At 31.8% G+C, this 19,067-nt stretch overlaps 1 protein-coding gene and 1 non-coding gene across 3 annotated transcripts; both read left to right on the forward strand.

Moving 5' to 3' along the window:
- The first annotated feature begins 1,446 nt into the window (after positions 1 to 1,446).
- On the forward strand, positions 1,447 to 17,128 carry LOC130901388 (protein scarlet). 2 transcript variants are annotated; one of them, XM_057812778.1, is made up of 15 exons: positions 1,447 to 1,734; positions 3,469 to 3,634; positions 3,745 to 3,793; positions 6,184 to 6,233; positions 9,002 to 9,138; positions 10,086 to 10,256; positions 10,313 to 10,551; positions 11,151 to 11,343; positions 12,340 to 12,368; positions 12,440 to 12,545; positions 13,312 to 13,539; positions 14,036 to 14,171; positions 14,330 to 14,435; positions 15,367 to 15,467; positions 16,897 to 17,128. In XM_057812778.1, the coding sequence occupies exons 1-15, from the start codon at positions 1,657 to 1,659 to the stop codon at positions 17,070 to 17,072; spliced, it is 1,965 nt and encodes a 654-aa protein (XP_057668761.1). In that variant the 5' UTR covers positions 1,447 to 1,656; the 3' UTR covers positions 17,073 to 17,128. The 2 variants fall into 2 exon arrangements, with proteins under 2 accessions (XP_057668761.1, XP_057668754.1); XM_057812771.1 differs by having other exon boundaries at positions 1,503 to 1,734; positions 3,745 to 3,889.
- Trnan-guu (transfer RNA asparagine (anticodon GUU)) lies at positions 13,685 to 13,758 on the forward strand. The gene has a single exon. It is a non-coding gene; the product is annotated as a tRNA-Asn (tRNA).
- Positions 17,129 to 19,067: the final 1,939 nt, after the last annotated feature.

Consider the following 19,067-nt stretch of genomic DNA (forward strand, 5'->3'; position numbering starts at 1 on the left):
TCAGCAATTACCTGATCATGATACACTATACACAACTTATCAATATACATTTAAATAATGAATTTCCCGGACGATGGATAGGTAGAGGAGGACCCCATAGATGGCCACCTCGTTCATTACCAAAATGGTTTTTTTTTGGTGGAGTTACGTCAAAGAACAAGTGTACAAAACACCCGCGACTACTAAGGAAGACATGAAGAATAGAATAAGGAGGTTTTCCGAACTGCTGATGTCAACATGTTACATCGTGCTACTAGAGCTTTTGAAGATCGCATACATTATTGTATAGAAGTAAATGGTGGTCATTTTGAACATGCAATAAAATAGTTATCTAAAGTTTTTAGTTCTTTCTTTCTTTGTTGTTATTTTTGTTTAATTTGTTTATTTTCATTTTCGTAGATACCCTATTTATTTTATTACGGTTTCTGAAGGTATAAAATTACTGGTTTGATTTTGTCACAAAAACTAGAAGTATTTTAAACGTCACATTTACTGTTTACTTGTTAAAAAGGTGAATATTTTTAAATCATAAACTAAAAATGCAATTTTCCTAAAAACAGTCAATCAGGGCCGGATTAAGCCAGGGGCATGGGGGGGGGGCTATAGCCCCGGGCCCCAGGTCCAAGAGGGCCCCATCATTTGGAAATCATTCTGTATTTTTTGATGTATTGATAGCACAAATCTAACGTATTGATATTATTTTGTGAATTTTTCCGGGTTTTCGAATTCCTTAAGGGGGCCCCGTCATTATTTTAGCCCCGGGCCTTATAAATCTTAATCCGGCCCTGCAGTCAATTTTAGAGTGTACATTACTAGACCTAATTTGAAGGGTAAAATAATATACTGGATGTTCCATTCAAAAAAATGAAGCTTTTGCTAATTGAAATCTCCTGAATTAATGCCAATCTAATAAACAGCCCGAACCTCAAACGAAACTTCTACTCTGTTCAGACATTTCAGCCATCCTTTACCTTCGTACTTACCAAACAAGTTTAGTTACTTCTCATTAATAACGTTTACTAGGCAGCATTTATAGTGCACTAATTTTCGTGAAATCTTTGGGAAAAGAAAAGATAGGGCTAGATGGTAAACAAATATACAGGGTGTCCTATTTAAAAAAACTTTACTTCATGTTGTCACGCTTAGGCTGAATCTCAAAATATTTTAGAAATGTGTATCTGTGCAAATAGAACAACTTTTATTTAATTTTTTTTGTATATTTTAATTTAAGTAAGTTATTGCATTTCCTCACACCAATGTCGTCCACATAGCAAAATTTTTATATAATTTTTTTAGAATATTCCTCGATTATCAAAACATTCTGTTATTTGAGAAATTAGGACAAACGTTGATGAAGTCGATATTTATTTAGTATTTTCCCCGTATAACAAAATAGATAGATTTACACCTATATCCAATATAAATCGATCTTCACGTTTTCCTGGCGCAAAGTATGTACTTAGTGTCAAATTACAAATTCCTTACTTTATTATACGTAGTTCATTTCTTCGGAATTAACGATAGGCATATCACCTTTTTATTTATAACTAAGTTTTATAACAATATAAGTAGAAATTTTTGACGTTTTTTTAAATATTTATGATAAATTAATCGCAATTGAGAAAAAAAATTGTTATTTTTAAGAAGTGTAGTGTTATGGTGTCATATGGAGAAATGAGTAGAGAAGGAACATCAACTATGTTTTTTAAAAACAGTGAAATTGCTGATTCATTGGTAAGTGACCAAATTTTAGAATTTTTAAATTTTGTATGAAACAGATTTATTGGAATCATTTAAAATAGTGTTTATTTTTCTCATACATCCTTTTAGGGATTAACTTTAAAATAAACAGACAGAATTTTTTTTCCACAGGGACTAAACTAACTTGCATTTATCACCCAAAGCCAGTCTGAATATGAAATTTATGGAAAAACTTCTTTCCACATCAAACTTGGCAAAGGCAATCACAATTTAGAATTTTTTAATAATTGTCTTATTAGTTTCACATTAGTTTCGGGATAAGAGCAAATTACATTCCTGTATTTGTGTTATTGTTTTAGAAACAAAGCTATAATTGGTTTTTATAAACAAAAGCTGTTGTTTTATTTCTGTGTTTTCGAATAATTGGGAAAATTCGTCAGACAATTCAGTTGACAAAAATTCTCTCAATAAAAAAGTGGCTTCCATCCAAGTGTTTTATGCTGGTGTAAAAGATTTCTAAATATTGCTCAGCCTTTTTCTTGAATGGTGCTGCATCTGACTAAATGAGCAAAAAAATATCTTAAGGAGGATTTTTTCTAACTCTTTAGAAGCAATAAATGAACCATATAACGTCCTCTAGAAACGGTGGTTTCATCAATACATGTAACATCATGAATTGTTTTGCAAAAGCCTGTCCCTGTACTTATTCATCACGGTGGATTTTCTATATAAAAAATATATAAAATCAATGAATCGGACATAGATATCTATGACACCTATTCTAATAAATATGATATCCCTCGCGAAATGGAATATTATATATTAATGAACCGATATTATCATATGATATGTTGACATGTTGTGGCTTTTTTCTATTTTATTGGAAATATATGATTAACTTCTGTATAAAATATTTCATAAAATCTGCTCAGACATTCACTCCGGCATTTTTCCATATCGTTCAGTTATTATTAAATTTAGCTTTGAAATATTTAAGTTATCGTTTTTGACAAGGGCTCAGACAAACTGACGATTTAATTATATTGAATGATAAGATTATATAGAGCTGTAGTTCTGATTTTACAACTCAATCCTTCATAGCTCAAACATTCCTTAAAAAGGGTTTTTAATTAAGTAGCAAAAGAATGGGTCGAAAATAATAACATGGTTATTTTGTTCGCGAGAAGTCCTGAGACTTCACTTAATAAAATATGTTGTCACACTTTTATGTCGGCCTTGAAGTCATCCCTGTAGAATGTTCAAACTTTAGCGAAGGCGCAGAGTTTTCTTGGAAAAGAACATTCTAGACCAAATTAGAATATAGAAACAGGGTTAAATTTTAATTAAGCGCAAATGGAGATCATGTAAATGGTTTCAAAAATATCCATTAATAGGGACCAGAATATTTCAACTAAGAAGAAGGATATTTTTGATAATATAATAGACATTTTATGAAGTAACGACATTGTGGGTGAAGTAAAGAATATGAGGAAAGATGGTAACGATGCAAAATTATATGAATGAGAAAATCAAGGAGTTAGAGAGAAAGATTGTAGATTTGAGAACACAAGCAGGCTAGTAGAAGTAAAGGAAATTGAATTCACATATGAGCTCGTAGGTTGGTAAATAGTTAGTTGTAGGGAAATTTTTACAGAGATAACAATAAAGCAGTTGATTGAAAACTTCAGTAAAAAATAATAATTAAAATCAGTGTACGTACATTATAAATTTTGACAAAACGATACTTTTCGGTTTGGATTGTTGCAGGATGAATATGAAGCGTTGTCATCATCAGATTCTATGGAAGAAAGACAACTGTCTCATTCTACAATCTCCCCTAATTCAGAAGTAACTTTAGCTTGGGATAACCTTTCAGTTCATGCATTATCAAAAATAGGTGGACGACAACAACAAAAAATGATATTAAATGAGGGTAAAACATAATTTTTGATTGGAAATTTTTCTCTTCAGAGAATTTTTTTTAACCATAGCTCTTTGAAATATTTGTTTTTACCGGGGATTTATCAAGATTTTCGATTTTAGTTAGTGGAGCAGTCAAAGCTGGGAGTTTAGTGGCTATAATGGGATCGAGGTATGTCAGAAATACATTCGAAGAATTAACTATTCAAAAAATACTCAACTCCACATTTTTTATGGTATTATATTCCTGTGACGCAATCAGATCAGGGTACGGCCAACGGTGCAAATACCATTATTTTGAATCGTAGAAGATGGCTGCAATTTTTTTAACAAGCTTTTATTAGATTCACCTGCATGTTTTCATGTTTGTAACTGGCTTCTTGATCTCGATTTACCCTTATTTTGAGCGATCGAATTTAATTTAAAGCTTGCACACTTGTCAAAGTCTAACGAAAATGCAATAACTCGAAAATATATTATCTTATATCTTATCCTAAATAGATTCGCCAGGACTCTTCATTTTTTTTCTTTGTATAAGAAAAAGAAAGATGGAACTATTGGGCGAACTACGTAAGCGCGCAGTCCTATACTTACAAAATCGAAATGCAATTATCAACATCTGTACATTAAAGACTGGTTAAAAATAACAGATTTAACTGAAAAGTAAAAATAAGATACAGTTTCAAAACACTGAGAAACACGCTTAAGAGTTAATTATACTAAAATGTAGAAAATAAATTATAGTTTCAATACGATATAGCTAAAAACCGCTGAGAAACGCGGTTTTAGAGTTATACTAAGAAATAGGAGATAAATTATAGCTTAAAAAACTAAAAGACTCTCTCTTGGTAATTATTAAACTACGAGGGCTGTCCATAAAAAAAGTTCCAAAGGAACTACAGACGCTAGGAACGTTGTTGGACGTTCATATAAGAATAAAATTATTCATCAAAAAATTCTTGTCACTATTATAAAAGCGTGGGGTGCTTGGAATAATATTTCTAAACAAATTTTGTTTTTTGGAAATATACTAGTAAAAAATTATAACAATTGACACCATTTGAGCGAGTTAGGTTAATGGTGAAATGGAAGATAAAGGAAAAGAGAGATCGACTTAGTAAGACACTTTTGGTGACGGAATAATAGTACAGTGTTCACTAAAATATCGAATTGTTTACTAGATCTCACGTCTGCTAGAGCCTTCGATTCCTAGAAATCTCTACTTTGCCGTTAACAAACGAAAATGTTTTCTTTGATTCGTCTTTAAAAACAGGTTACAAAAAACATAATATAAATATGTCACCAAGCAATAGTCGCTACAAAATACTTTTAAACATATGTATATGTTTCTAAAGAAGTCAAAATCCTGTGCTATGCAGACGATGCGGTACTGTTGGCGGAGATCGAGGACGATCTGCAAAGGCTACTGTACCATTTTAACAAAACAGCAAAAAAGTTCGATATGATAATATCAGCGGCAAAGACAAAATCAATGGTTACTTCCAAGACACCGATCAGATGTAAGCTTGTGGTGGATAACAAAATAATACACCAGGAAATGAAATTTAAATATCTGGGAATCGAAATATCTGGACACGGGGACATGGAAACGGAAGTAAGAAACCAAGCTACAAGAGCAGCAGTATACCTAAATGACACAATCTGGCGAAATAAATACATTCGAACTGAAGCAAAAGCCCGCATATACAAGACCGCAATCAGACCTATATTATCCTATGCAGCAGAGACCCGACCTGAGACCTCTAAAACGAAACGGATATTGGAGACTACAGAAAGGAAAATAGTTCGAAGAATAGCGGGAAGAACACTAATGGATAGAGAAATGAGTGAAAACATAAGACGAACATGCGGGATAGATAACATCAATGACTGGGTACTGGATAGAAAGATAAAATGGAATGAGCACATTGACCGCATGAAGGAAGAACGAATTGTGAAAATATCAAGGGACAAATCACCAGCAGGACAAAGAAGCCTTGGAAGACCTAAGAAAAGATGGAGTGACAACCTCCCAGGTGACTGAGCAGAGGCAATGACGTGAAGAAAAACAGGCAATGATGTCTATACACAGCAGGAAGAAGAAGAAGAAGAAAGTATATGTTTCTCGCATAAATGTCTTCTGCAATTGATATTGGAAGCACTATATCCGCAAAGCTTAGCTTCCATCAACATATATTAGACTAGGACCGGCTTCTGGTGTATATCAGTGTGCGAGTTCGCATCAGAATTATAATGATCAGTCTAAGTGAATTTCACAAGTGACGTACTCGTAAATAAGTATACCGTTGTGTTCAATTGATATTTATGAAAATAAATTCGGTACAAGCTTTCTTATTATTAATTTCAATGATTCACAAAAAAGGGACTGCTTTTATGCTCTGTTGATAATAATTTTATCTTATATTATCCAGGGATATTTATTTTTATTAAGAATCATGTGAGAATTCCAAATTCTCCAATATCTACAACATTGAGATCTAAATATTTCAGTTCTCAATTGATTTTATTGTAATAAAATTATTTTGGTTCGTTATGTTTTAGTGGAGCTGGAAAGAGCACGTTAATGTCGGCTTTGGCCTATCGTTCAACAGGTGAGGGATGAATCGACCATTTTTTGACAGCATTAAAATCTGACATACTCTCATTTATAAAAAGATGCATATTACATACATACATACATATTTAATGTGTGAATTTTTCTCATCTAGAATTCTTATTCTGTTTTTTCACAAAGAAAAAAAAACAGTGCAGTGTTTGTACATTCGAAATTTCATTGAAAAGGCGAAAATTAATACTCAAAAACTATTTAACTCAGCGAATAGAACACCGCAAACAATATAAGAGACGATACAAAAAAATCGCGCTAAACTCACTGTAATATCTTGTGGAATAACAAATAAGAAAGTAGGTTAATCTTTTTGATAGTAAGTATACAGTATGTTGCATTTAAGATAAAGAAACCCCCATATTTTCGTCATTTATAGGAATTAAAATTTGAGCTTTCACGTCATGCATTTTCTTAAAGATAACACTAGTTTACAGTACATTTTTTACCGAAATTCTAGCTGTTGCCGACCACATATGATATGCTATTTTAAAAATATAACAAAAAGATGTTTATGAGCTCTTGTTTCAGAGTTTTATTAGTATAAAATAGAAAAAAATATTATTTACTGAAAAAACTTGTCAAAATTTGTCAAATAAATACTGGCTCTATAGATATTTCAAAAAACCAGTTTTCTTTTTATCTAGTGATTTAACAAAATGTTTCTTGATGCTCAGTTTAATATATAATGGGGGGAAGGATAATTTTGACACCAGCTACCGATGAAGGCAGGACTATATTTTTCTTTCCAGGTTCCATATTTTCTCTTAAGTGCTAGCTCCTACTTACCCAATACTCGTGTTTAGCTCTAATATCCTAAACACATATATAGGGAAACTTAGTGCTGCTCGAAAAGAATGATCACCATTTTTAAACCGACAAAAATTTGCCACTTTGGTTATTTTATTTTGTTCAAGATTAGCGAAATGTTACAATATTCTTCCTCTAACTTTATTTTCTGTGTAATAAGTACCCCAGCGTATTTATTTCCATTAGGTAATATAATACATTTCAGGCTATGTTTTGGGAGCGTCAAAGAATAAACGCCAGTCGTTTGGTTCATATGAGAAATACCGTTTTTCTCGGACAAATAACGCCGTAATTCTTTATTGCTTTCATGATACTATCTTATTTGTCTTACAAAATCATCTAACTCATTTTGAGAAATGCATTTCGGCTTATTTGAAGTAACTTTAAAATCAGCATCATTTCGTGATGAGCTTGGTCATTCAATGTATATTTTTGGACATTGAAGAGGTAGATGAGTGCTATATTGGTCGTTGAACATAACTAGTACTTGGATACTGCCATTTAGCGCGATTTTCATTGTTTGAGCCGTTCACGTTCACGCAACAAAAATAAAAGTTTTCCGTGGTTCTTATCCAATAGTCATACTCTCAAATATTCCACACACGAGCCACAAACAAAAGTCCAAGATTTTTCATGTTGATCCAAGAGCGTCTTAAAATACTCAAAATATATATTTTTAACCAATTTGATATCAATTTTCTATACTTTTCAAGTACATATATGGCCAAAATGATCTGGATTGTTTTAAAAAACTCTCTTTGAACTCATGACGCAAAAACTTACATACGAATATTAACACAGTAAAATACTCTTGTTCTCGAATAATATATACATTGAAATGATATGAATCAAAACTCGTAACTCGAGCTGTTCAAAAAAATTTGAAAAAAACATATCCTCGGTAAACATTATCGACCACGAAATTCGCGGCAAAATACTAAAAGTTAAATTTGTAATCAACTGGATTTGTAGGGCCAATTCTTGATGTTTTGTGCAATATTTTGACCCCATATACCGAGTTGCAAACCAAAATTCACATTTTTCATCATTATTTTGTGTATACTCGTAATTATTGGTTAAGTTTTTCTTTTTAATTTGATATTTAGCGTGATTTGAAAAGTAATAAGTTGACATATTTCAAATGAATATTGTCATATATACTCAAAATTCAGTGAAACTTACCGAGGTTTTCTTTTCTAATAAGATGATTAAATTTAGGAAAAAGTGTACAAACACAGAACAAAATTAACACTTCATAAATCCGATAACTCTCAAACAGTTTTTTTTTATTTAGCTACTTGATAAGGTCGAGGGCTCTGATTTCTAGACACAATTGCTTTATTTTGGGTCAAAGTATTTCTCAAATACTGGTATTTGTTTTATTCATTTCATTTCTTACTTCATCCCAAAAATATGAATCGAGATATTTTGGAGGTTACTATCATGAATTCAACACCGGCCATCTACTTTCTTTCAGTCTTTTGAGTGTGGCCTAGGATCTACAATTTTAATATAGAAGAACCTCATCTTCCAATTCAGGTAAGAACATGTAGGGTTTGATTTTGTGACAAATGAAATATTTTGTCATTTTGTCTTTACTAATATATTGAGTTGAGTTGATAAATTACGAAAGCTCATGCATGGATTTGCTCGATGTATCGCCCATATATCTTTATCAATATGCGATTGTAAGAGATGAGGTTGACTGATATGATGGATTTTAATAATAACACTAGCAGTATCATTAGAGAAAGCATTTACTGTATCTGCCTTCCAATGGCTGATAGGATCACGTTCTGTCTCAAGTTAAAACTAGAAAAAGCTCCGACAATGATCTTGAGTATTATTTTGAGTTTTACTCCTAAAAAATCACATCTTAATAACGACAGTATATTACATTCAATTAAGCATTATTTTAATCACTTTGTAACAATTTGTTATTAGCTGATAAAATAATCGACGGAAAAATTTTAATAAATGGTCGTCAACTTGGTAATTACATGAGGATTTTGAGTGGATATATGTATCAAGAGGATCTGTTGTTACCGTATCTCACTGTTTCAGAGCACATGAATATTATGGTAAGTAAATTTTGCCAAGAATAGTGTTTTTACTCTTAGTAGTACTCATAAAATTGGTAGTGTAAAATAGGCAGAAATTTCAAAAAGTGGCTAATTAGTTGTACATCAACCAATTTTGTCGCTCAAATCGGTCCCAAAATGAACAACAATGCTAGATTGACGTTAAACTGACGGTAACAATAGATAAATGTTAGAGAATTGAATTTGAAACTAGACCAAAATTTGTTGCTGAAAGGAATTTTTTGGTAGAAAACGAAAAAAATTAGCAGCTCATTAAATAATGGAAATTGGATGAGTTTCTAACTGGTATTGTTATGAACAGGCAATAAAAAAATCTGAAAAACAGTTGGCCCCGCAATCTATCGCCGGGATTGCACTCGAGTGTCTGTACTTGGAAAATTGGGTTAGTATTTTTGTAGGGCTGGGTATTTCATGACACTATTGGGTTATTTAGTTGTTCAAAATATTTACAGATATGAAGAAAAGGAATATTCATTCCAGATAAAATAGAATATTATAAGGGCGAACTATCTGTTTCCGTTCATTATGCCCAAATTAACCATTCTAATGTCGTTAATTTTTAACCTCTTAAGCAGTTATTGATTCAACTTCCAGTCTCCTTTCATTAACTAACATTCTGAAGAATCTACCTCTTCTTCGAGTCCACTAGCAAATTGTTAAACCGATTAGCGTTTATCTGAATAAACGAATAGAAGATTGTTCAAAAGAATATATTTTTCTCGTCCTGTTTGGGTCTATATTTTAACAATATCAAATTATATTAAATTTGAAGAATGTCTGTATGTAGTTACTTTTGAAAAATATAATTTTAAAAGTTTTTCGACACAAAATTTTTTAAAATATGGCTGTTTTTACAGTTCATTCTATGAAGTTTCAAATAGTACTTGTAAGCAAGAATATTGCATGTTTTTTTTTTGTATTTCTAGGCGAATTTAAAATTAGACAGACGAATAACACAACACGAAAAAAAAATATTGATAAAGAAAGTTCTCCGACAGCTTGGTTTATTGAAATGTATAGACAGTAGAATAGGTGGTAACGACGACGACAAGTTACTGTCGGGCGGAGAAAAAAAGCGACTAGCGTTTGCCACCGAAGTAACATAACTAATTTAATCAATTAACACATGAGAAAACATTCCTCTTTTTTTTAGTTATTAACAGATCCACAAATCTTATTTTGCGACGAGCCGACAACAGGTCTGGATTCGTATTCGGCTCACAAATTAGTAACAATGATGAATGAAATGGTTATGGCGGGTAAAACTATATTGTGTACAATTCACCAACCTTCATCGGATATTTTTGTGATGTTTAGCCAGCTTATTTTAGTTGCTGATGGAAGAATAGCCTACATGGGATCAACTAATAATGCCTTGAAATTTTTTGAAAGGTTAGGCATACATTTTTTGGAATTAGATTACGTTATTTAAAACAATCAATTCCATTTATATTTGACATCAAAGAATAACAGATTTTAATTTATTAATGCATTAATTGATCGAATAAAAGATTTATATATTCTTGAGAGTTGCTGTATATTTGAACAGAAGTTTATGCAAATTTGTATGGGTATGTTCAAAGCTCCTTCAGGAGTTGAGTGTGATCAAATTTTCTTTTTTCTGGTAACCAATTATGTCATAAACTTGATACGATCATGCAAAGAAGAGAAGTACTTTGAAATATGTTATAAAGTCAAATGTCACAAATATTACAAATAATAATTTAAATTGTAATTATCTTTGAGACTTTTTGCATCGGAAAATAATTCAAAGTGGAAATAAATTACGTTTTTGGTTTTTAAAAGTTTATTTTTACAAATTGCGAGCTCTATATCAGATTTCCTACTTTGACTTCTAAAGGCTTTAACTTAACTTTTACATACATCTTCATGTTTATAGATAAAAATTTACTTGCATAATAGGCATGTTTTACAATAACTTGTTGAAAAAAACATTGTTACTTTATTATATTTAAACATATATTTTTTAGCTTGGGATATACTTGTCCAAGCTCTTACAACCCAGCCGATCTTTATATTAAAGTTTTATCCCCGACATCAGGATACAGAGACAACTGTAAAAAAACCATCAAAAGAATATGTGATCAATTTGCAGTTAGCGATTATGCTAAAGAAGTTGATATCGTGGTTCAATATGAACTGCATTTGGAAAGATTTACAACTGTAAGTAGTCATTTCCAAGACTCGATTATGATTGGGATTCTTGGGAAACACTTTTGGCCAAGTTTTAACACCATTTGATCGCTGTAGACTTTGACTTTTTTTAATTCGAATACAGGGTTCAAAGCTTCAGTACGAGGATATATTGAAAAATTCTTAGCCTACTATAAAAACAAACAAAATTTCAATATCAAAATATTTTATTACTCAACATATTCTCCTCTTAATTGGATACATTTTTTACAGCGAACCTGCAACGTCTGTAGACTTTAAAAAAAAATGTTTCTTCTTGCTCTGCAAATCAGACATCCACGGCTTTTATTACCTCCTCGTTGGAAGAAAATTTACGACCTTTTGAACTTTTTTTCAGTTGAGGAAAGAGATGATAGTCGGACGGAGCCAAATCTTGTGAATAAGGGGGGTGCTCTAGTAATTCAAACCTTAAATCACGAATTTTTTGCATGGTAGCATGAGATTTGTGAGCAGGGGCGTTGTCCTGCAAAAACAAAACACCTTTGGATAGCTGGAACTGGTCTTGGCTAACTAGATATCAATACATCCTCGTATAAGATGGATTTAACAATAATTCAGTTAGAAAGCGATTCACTACCAACTTCTGATAAAAACAATTTTCATCTAAAAATATTTGTATGCGAATGTTCTCTAATTAGCGATTTATCAATTGTTTCTTTCTCTAACATTTCTAAAAGTTTCAAATTATATATTCCAAAACTTTTCAAATATACTTTCTAAATTAGGTTTTGTACTGGAAATGTTAAATTTAAAAATCGTTTCTGTTTGAATATTTTAAGTTGTATAATTTGTTCCGCGAACTGTTATGCTTTGTCGGCTTTTCAATTAGGTAAATCTCTATAACGCATTTTCTGTATATGACATCAAACTTTTGACAAAAACTTTTATTTATAATGGACTTTCATTTTTTCTAAATCTACATCACAGGAATTGGACGATTCGAGTAAAATTTTTCTATTGTTGCAGCTTAAAAAACTGGAAGCTCGTAATAATTTGTGAGTATATTTGAAATATAAAATTTGCCAGCTAAGTATTTCTAACATAATTTATTCGTTTGATATTTAAGCGAAGAAATAAGTTGGGTGTCAAAAATTGCATGGTTAACGTATAGATGGTCTTTGGAAATTTTAAGAAACCCCTCATTAGAAGCCACGCGCATACTTCAAAGAATTGTAAGAAGCTTTTCAATATAAGTACAACAAAACTAAAATGTTAATATTATTGCCCTGTATTTTGATATTTGCTACTTTTCTTCCTCTTCTCAACCTACATCCTTCACACTATTAAAATAAGTTTTCCTCATTCAATACCGAGAAGTAAGGCTGTACATGGACGACATTATTTGTATGGCACATAATATTGTTATATTAAATACAACAAATAAGACTATAGTATATTTTACTAATTTTCGGTAAAAACTTCAAATGTACATGATCTATAAAAACCTATGGTTTCTATAACTCTTTTCATGCTTTAATTTTTCCATTCAGTTGTATTATAGATTCTAGATGTGTGATAATTGTTATTGATCGAATTACCCACGTTTTGCCGCTTCAAATATTAATACTAATAAGCTATCAACTGTGAACGTGTTTGGATTAGTTTCCGGACAGTCAGATCATGGGGTTAATTCGATTCTAGTTTCCGAAAAGTCTTATAGTATATCGCGCGATATATGATATTCAAAGCGATGGTGAGGCAATGAACATCACAGTAAGCAGTTTACCTTCAGTCTCTGAAGGCGATAACTTGATTATCGAAACGCGCGTTAGTGTAATTGTGAGTGTTGGTCTAGTGGTAGCGAAAACAGTGTGCTTTAGAGACTTTTAAAGTCGTAAAACAAAATTCTTCATACAAACTCCCAGCTTTCTATTCCTTGCTATTTTTAACAACGTAATAATTGTATTATTCTAAACACTAATCATATTTCTATTTTAGTTTATAGGTTTGATTGTAGGTTTTTGCTATATTGGAACAGAAACTTTAACTCAAAACGGCATTCAATCTGTCGAAGGAATTATTTTCATGTTTGTTAGTGAAAATACATTCAACCCAATGTATGCAGTCTTACACGAGTTTCCTTTGTATTTACCGTTGTTTTTGAGAGAATATAAGTCTGGGTTATATCATCCTTTCACTTATTATGTTTCCAGGATTTTGTCAATGGTAAGTCATTCCGATTATTTTTCTAATAAAAATATATTTGTTAAAAGTAGCTTCATTTTCATTAGATATTGTTACGAATATTTTAGTATTTTTAGTAAGATTGCGAATTTATCTTATTTTTTATAACAAATTTGGCTGAGTGTGTGCCTCCGTGGCGCAATCGGCTAGCGCGTTCGGCTGTTAACCGAAAGGTTGGTGGTTCGAGCCCACCCGGGGGCGGAACTTTTTCTAATTTTTTGTTACAATTCATAATAATTCATATTGGGTGATTTATAATATAAACAAAAACTGCTTTTTCATAAATGGAATAAAAAAGGTTGTTACTTAATCTCATAATTGTCATAATTTTGCTTATTGTCGTAAATTGTAACGTCTAATCAAATACCTTCATTAAACATAAATAATACCCTGAAATACAAATATATTGTATTCTAATGAACGGAAATATAGATTACATTCCGAGTTTTAATTAAGAAATCGTCTTTTTCGTTTCTAGCTGCCAGGATTCCTATTACAGCCCTTCACTTTCGTAATTACTGCTTACTGGTTAGCAGGACTTCGAACAACTGGATACGCCTTTCTAATGACGTTATCTGTGATCATCCTTACTATGAATGTATCTTCGGCATGTGGTAATTATTTCCTTACTTATTATCACCGAATAACAGCATTTCTATTTAAAGACATGATTATTCATTTCCATCGAAATGACGATTTATGTCAGAATTATACATAAATTTTTTAAAATACAAAAAATTATTGCAAATATATTTCATCAAATCTGTTTTAGGCATCATGTTTTCCAACGCTTTTGATTCAGTTCCAACAGCTTTAGCTTATTTGGTTCCATTTGATTACGTCCACATGATAACTTCTGGTGTTTTCCTAAAACTGGGGTATGTACTTTAATATAGAGTAATTTCATTAAATCGTGATTGTAGATTACTTGAGAAATCTGAAAGTCAGAAGATATTTTCTCTTACATCTTATTGTTCTGCTTCGAACATACGTAGACTCGTCCCAGGAGGATTCCACCTGATTCTCGTTATTGAGTCCACGGTAAGGCACTGGTCCAAAGTACGGAGTCGTTGCCGCTTCATCGGCAAGGTTGATTGCTTGCCTGGTATACCCTGATGGCCTGGTAGCCACATCAGGGTTCCTTTATTCCTATTAGCTAGTGTTTCTAGAGTTTGTTTGTACTCTCACACTAGCTTGGACGTGCAATAAATATTCTTCAAAGCTGCTTTGCTATCGGAGAGAATGTGCTTTCTATAGAGGTTTATATACGTACTCCTGAGCACATTCGTTTTTTGCTAGCAATTCTACCTGAAAAATAGTGAGTGACTTTCCCAGTACTATGGATAGCTTTTATTTTGGCAAAAAAATTCCTCATCCAATTCCTTGCGCTAGCTTCGAACCATTTGTGTACCAGAAAATCAAATGGTTAGTTTAGGTTATATATGTGAATATTAGAGTCGAAATAGAAAACTTGTAACATCATACTCTCCATAATAAAAAATTGTTCAACTATAAATGGCTCTAAACACGAAATGAGCAGGAAAATATGGTATATTCTTTCATATTTATTGTATGGTGTACTCCAATATATTTTTAAAACCATATGGCATCTGTCATATTTCATCGAAATATAACAGATGCCACGTATCTGAAGTTGTGTGTTTGGAAAAAAGCAGATAGGATTCATTTTTGCCAAATATTAGTTAACGATGGTACGAACTTGGTATACAAAACGGAATTAATTGATTCATGAGCTGAAGAAATTTTAACATTTATTTGATCATATTATTGTATCAAATTTTTTTTCAGTTCTTTGCCTACTGCCATGACTTGGGTGAAATATCTTTCGTGGCTGATGTATTCGACTGAAGCATTAAACATTTTACAATGGAAAGGAGTTTTAAATATAAGTAAGCAAACTTGAGATCCATTACGAATAACATCAAATTGAATTAGTTAAATGTATAAATTCGATGTGGTTAGAAAATTAGACAATGAGCTTCTGCAAGCAAATCTATTAATCCAATAATCTGTGTTGTTAGTCAGTTTTTTATTCTTAGATACAAGAGAAAATCACTTTGTGCAAGGTCGGGAGTATGGAGCGAATGAGAATAAATCTCAGATTTGAATAAATTAACAGGCTTTCAATATCGAAAAGACGGATAACGTGGAAATATTCCTGCTGTGACGGTTGAACGCTGGGAGATACCGAAATAAAATATATGAGATTCACATAACTTAGACTTTATGTTGTATAATCTATTTCGATTTTAAACAGCATATTTAGCCTTGGCTAAAAGCCAGAATTCGAGAGAGTATTAAAATGTATAGTGCTGAGCAACTCGTACCTTTGGAAGAATTAACTCCAACTCAAATTTCCACAAATTTCCTAGATACAATGAGGGAATCTGCTGTATCACTTTGTACGATCGCTGCGATTCTTTGAAATAAATAGTTGAAGAGGATGGTACCTCTGAAAACTTGAAACTTGAAAAGACATTTGCAGTTAGTATAGACAAGACACAGAATTTTTTTTTGTAAGCTTAGTAATAATGGTTGAAAATTGGTTAAAGGAATTAGAAGGAGAATTGTGCAGATTTTAGTGTCAAAATTACAAGAGGCGATAAAAGGAAAACGCCGAGGTGAGTTGCGGAGGAATATCAGGATAAGGCACTCTTTATATTAATCAGAGTTATCCCCCAGCGATAATCAGCTGTTTCCAAAACTTGGATGTTCTTTGAATAATGAAGTTATATACGTAGAACTGGATTTGAAAAATGTGTTAACCTTAATGAAAACTGTACTGAAAAATAAAAATAATATTTTAAACATTTTTTTATTGTAATTTGGTCCGTGGCACAGTGAAGGGATCAGCCTTTGTATATCATATCTCTTTCAAACTAAAGCATTATGACAAAACGATATGGAAGAGAGGAACTTAATTTTACTGAAAATATAAAATCACAATAATCAACTTCATTTAGTGAAAATGAATTCATTGAATATATTTATATATTTATTTTATATGTCGGTATATTTCATAGTGATGCCATGCACGCAGACACCATAATATACGTAATCAGTGCGCACCTTCAGCGTTAAAATGGAACGTTTCTTATTTTTTGAATTTTTTGTCGTTTAGGGAAAATCGGGGAGTTTAAAATTTTCTGCACAAGTCGTCGATATTAATAAATAATTGTATACTAATGTCATGCCGAAAACATTATGTAAACGTGCTAATTCACATTCTTAAATTGTTTCTTAAATTATTTCCATGTCTTTTATTCCATAATGTAGAATTTGTTTTTTACTTAAATTCAATGTTTTCAACTCTTTTAGCCTGTGGTAACGTTACAGAAGGAGTATCATGTATTAAAAATGGAACGGAAGTATTGGCAAAATACGATTTTACTGAAGATGATCTAATAATTGATATATGTGGAATGTTGGTACTGCTAGTATTTTTCTATATTTTAGGTTACATTTTTTTATGGAGGCGTGTACGTCACTATTAAATGAATGGTTGTGAATATTCCACTTTTTTTATAAAATTAAAATAAATTATACACTAGATGCATTATTTACAACAATTCCCGTTCCGACAATTTTTGATCCAAAATACTTTTAAAATGGCGTGGCTACATACAATATAAAAATAACTCCCACCTAATAAACCTTTATCAGAAGTTCAAGTAGAACAGCCCCATAGGCTTTCAAAACATCAGCGAATAAACAACAGCTGCACGATATTTTTTTATGAGAACGTCTCTCATGTATTACTGAGTATTTATATATTGTTCAAACCTAAAACACAAGATAGATGAAAGATTAGTTACATCAATAAAAGCTTTAGGTTGATAAAGTTGTAATATCCCCTTTTCTTGCTTGCTCGTGCTCATTGTTCATAGCTGAGAGCTATTAGTCCGGCTCCTTTGAGAAAGTTAAAGATATGGGATGGCTCTAGTTGTCAAACATCTTCATTCTAATCTCTCACATTTCGAGAGAATATGGACAGAGGTTCCTCTACTCAGCCTAATCTGCACGTTACATCCTCTGTTGAATATAGCGTCATCAAGTCATATTTGTACATCATTTTCACTTAGAGTGATACATACGAGTATAATGGATATTTTTAGGTTATAGTTTGTCAGGAGAATATTTGTTTGTCTAAGCCCCAGCAACCGATTCTTTTTTCCGGCGTCCATAGTATTTTTTATATTGTCCTGTAGTAGAATTCACAAAAAACTCACATCGACAGTTGAAGAATAACTCATATAACTTGTAAAGGCATTCCCAAACCAGCTAAGATCCAATAACTTTAGAGCTCAACACTTTAATGGCTGCCTGGCTATCGAACAAGATGATGATTATCTCTTTTTTGCGATAAGTTGAAAGACACACTTTCAATTGTATATTTTTCTGCTTAAAAAATACTTGAGGTTTGTCCAAGTTTTCGGAATGATTGATTCTAGGACCAAACACTCCCATTCAAGTTCATGTTTTTGAGCCATCTGTGGCATATCAAGTAATTTCACTCCTAAATTTTGGTTTGCCAAATTAAAAAAAAAAATATGAATTACATGTTAGTAGAGAGCTTGGACTTCGAATAATTTTGAATGCAAGACAACTAGATCCAACAAGAACAACAGTAAAACATTAAATCAACATTAATGCGCCAATTTACTCAATTAATCAAATATTTGGATTGTGAATAATCTTTTTTCTCATTGTTGACATGATGTTGACGACGAAATTCAATCACAAATCGACATCGTCAAAAGTTTTATCGGTCCATTCTAATAGGAAAGCCGTTTCGAGGACCCGTCCTCCAGTATGGTTGAATGTTTGATTGACTATTCGTTTCGTCTTCTGCATACTGGCAGGCAAAATCAGGACTCATCTAATAAACACTGAAGGTCTTTATAGTCTAAATGATTTGTAGCAACTATGATCGTGTACTTTGATATACTGGGGTTAACCGAGGTTTCAAATCGAACACTCGATTTTCATTAGACGCCCCCATCTGTGTCCTGGTCCAAAAGCTATGACTATGACTCTTCGAGGTAAAATAGGATTCTGAAGAACGTTAGAAGAACATATTTTGCGTAGCAGCAAAAAATAGACACAAAGTTAAAGTTATCCAAATTTGTATGGTAAGTAATAAAATAAGAAATTATACGTTAATTTTGTTGTAAAATATATTTAAAAATTTCTTAATTAAATTTAGGTATAAGAAGAAGAAAGTGCATATAAGTGTTATATTTCTCAACTTAATTTTTTTACACGTAGGTACAATTAAGGAAAAAAAAACAAATGCAAATGTTTGAAATGAAAAAAGTGGACTATAAACTTCCAGTGAATTTTACAACCAATTCTATGAGTTCACATTTTTATACGCTTCTCTCTCTCACTATGGTGTAATTGGAATTAACCCAGAAAATTGAAATGTGCAATATAGTAAATATAGTTAAAAAAATTATCAAACTTTGGTAATTATATGAAACTGGTTA

Source organism: Diorhabda carinulata, chromosome 1, assembly GCF_026250575.1.
Source record: "Diorhabda carinulata isolate Delta chromosome 1, icDioCari1.1, whole genome shotgun sequence".
Classification (NCBI taxonomy): Eukaryota; Metazoa; Arthropoda; class Insecta; order Coleoptera; family Chrysomelidae; genus Diorhabda; species Diorhabda carinulata.

What these genes read in the sequence shown, in the direction of transcription:
- LOC130901388 (XM_057812771.1), top strand. Translation starts at nt 1,657, where the DNA reads ATGGTGTCATATGGAGAAATGAGTAGAGAAGGAACATCAACTATGTTT. An exon ending in GTGAAATTGCTGATTCATTG is followed by an intron (nt 1,735 to 3,468) that starts GTAAGTGACCAA and finishes GGATTGTTGCAG; the next exon opens with GATGAATATGAAGCGTTGTC. An exon ending in TTTCCAGGATTTTGTCAATG is followed by an intron (nt 13,540 to 14,035) that starts GTAAGTCATTCC and finishes TTTCGTTTCTAG; the next exon opens with CTGCCAGGATTCCTATTACA.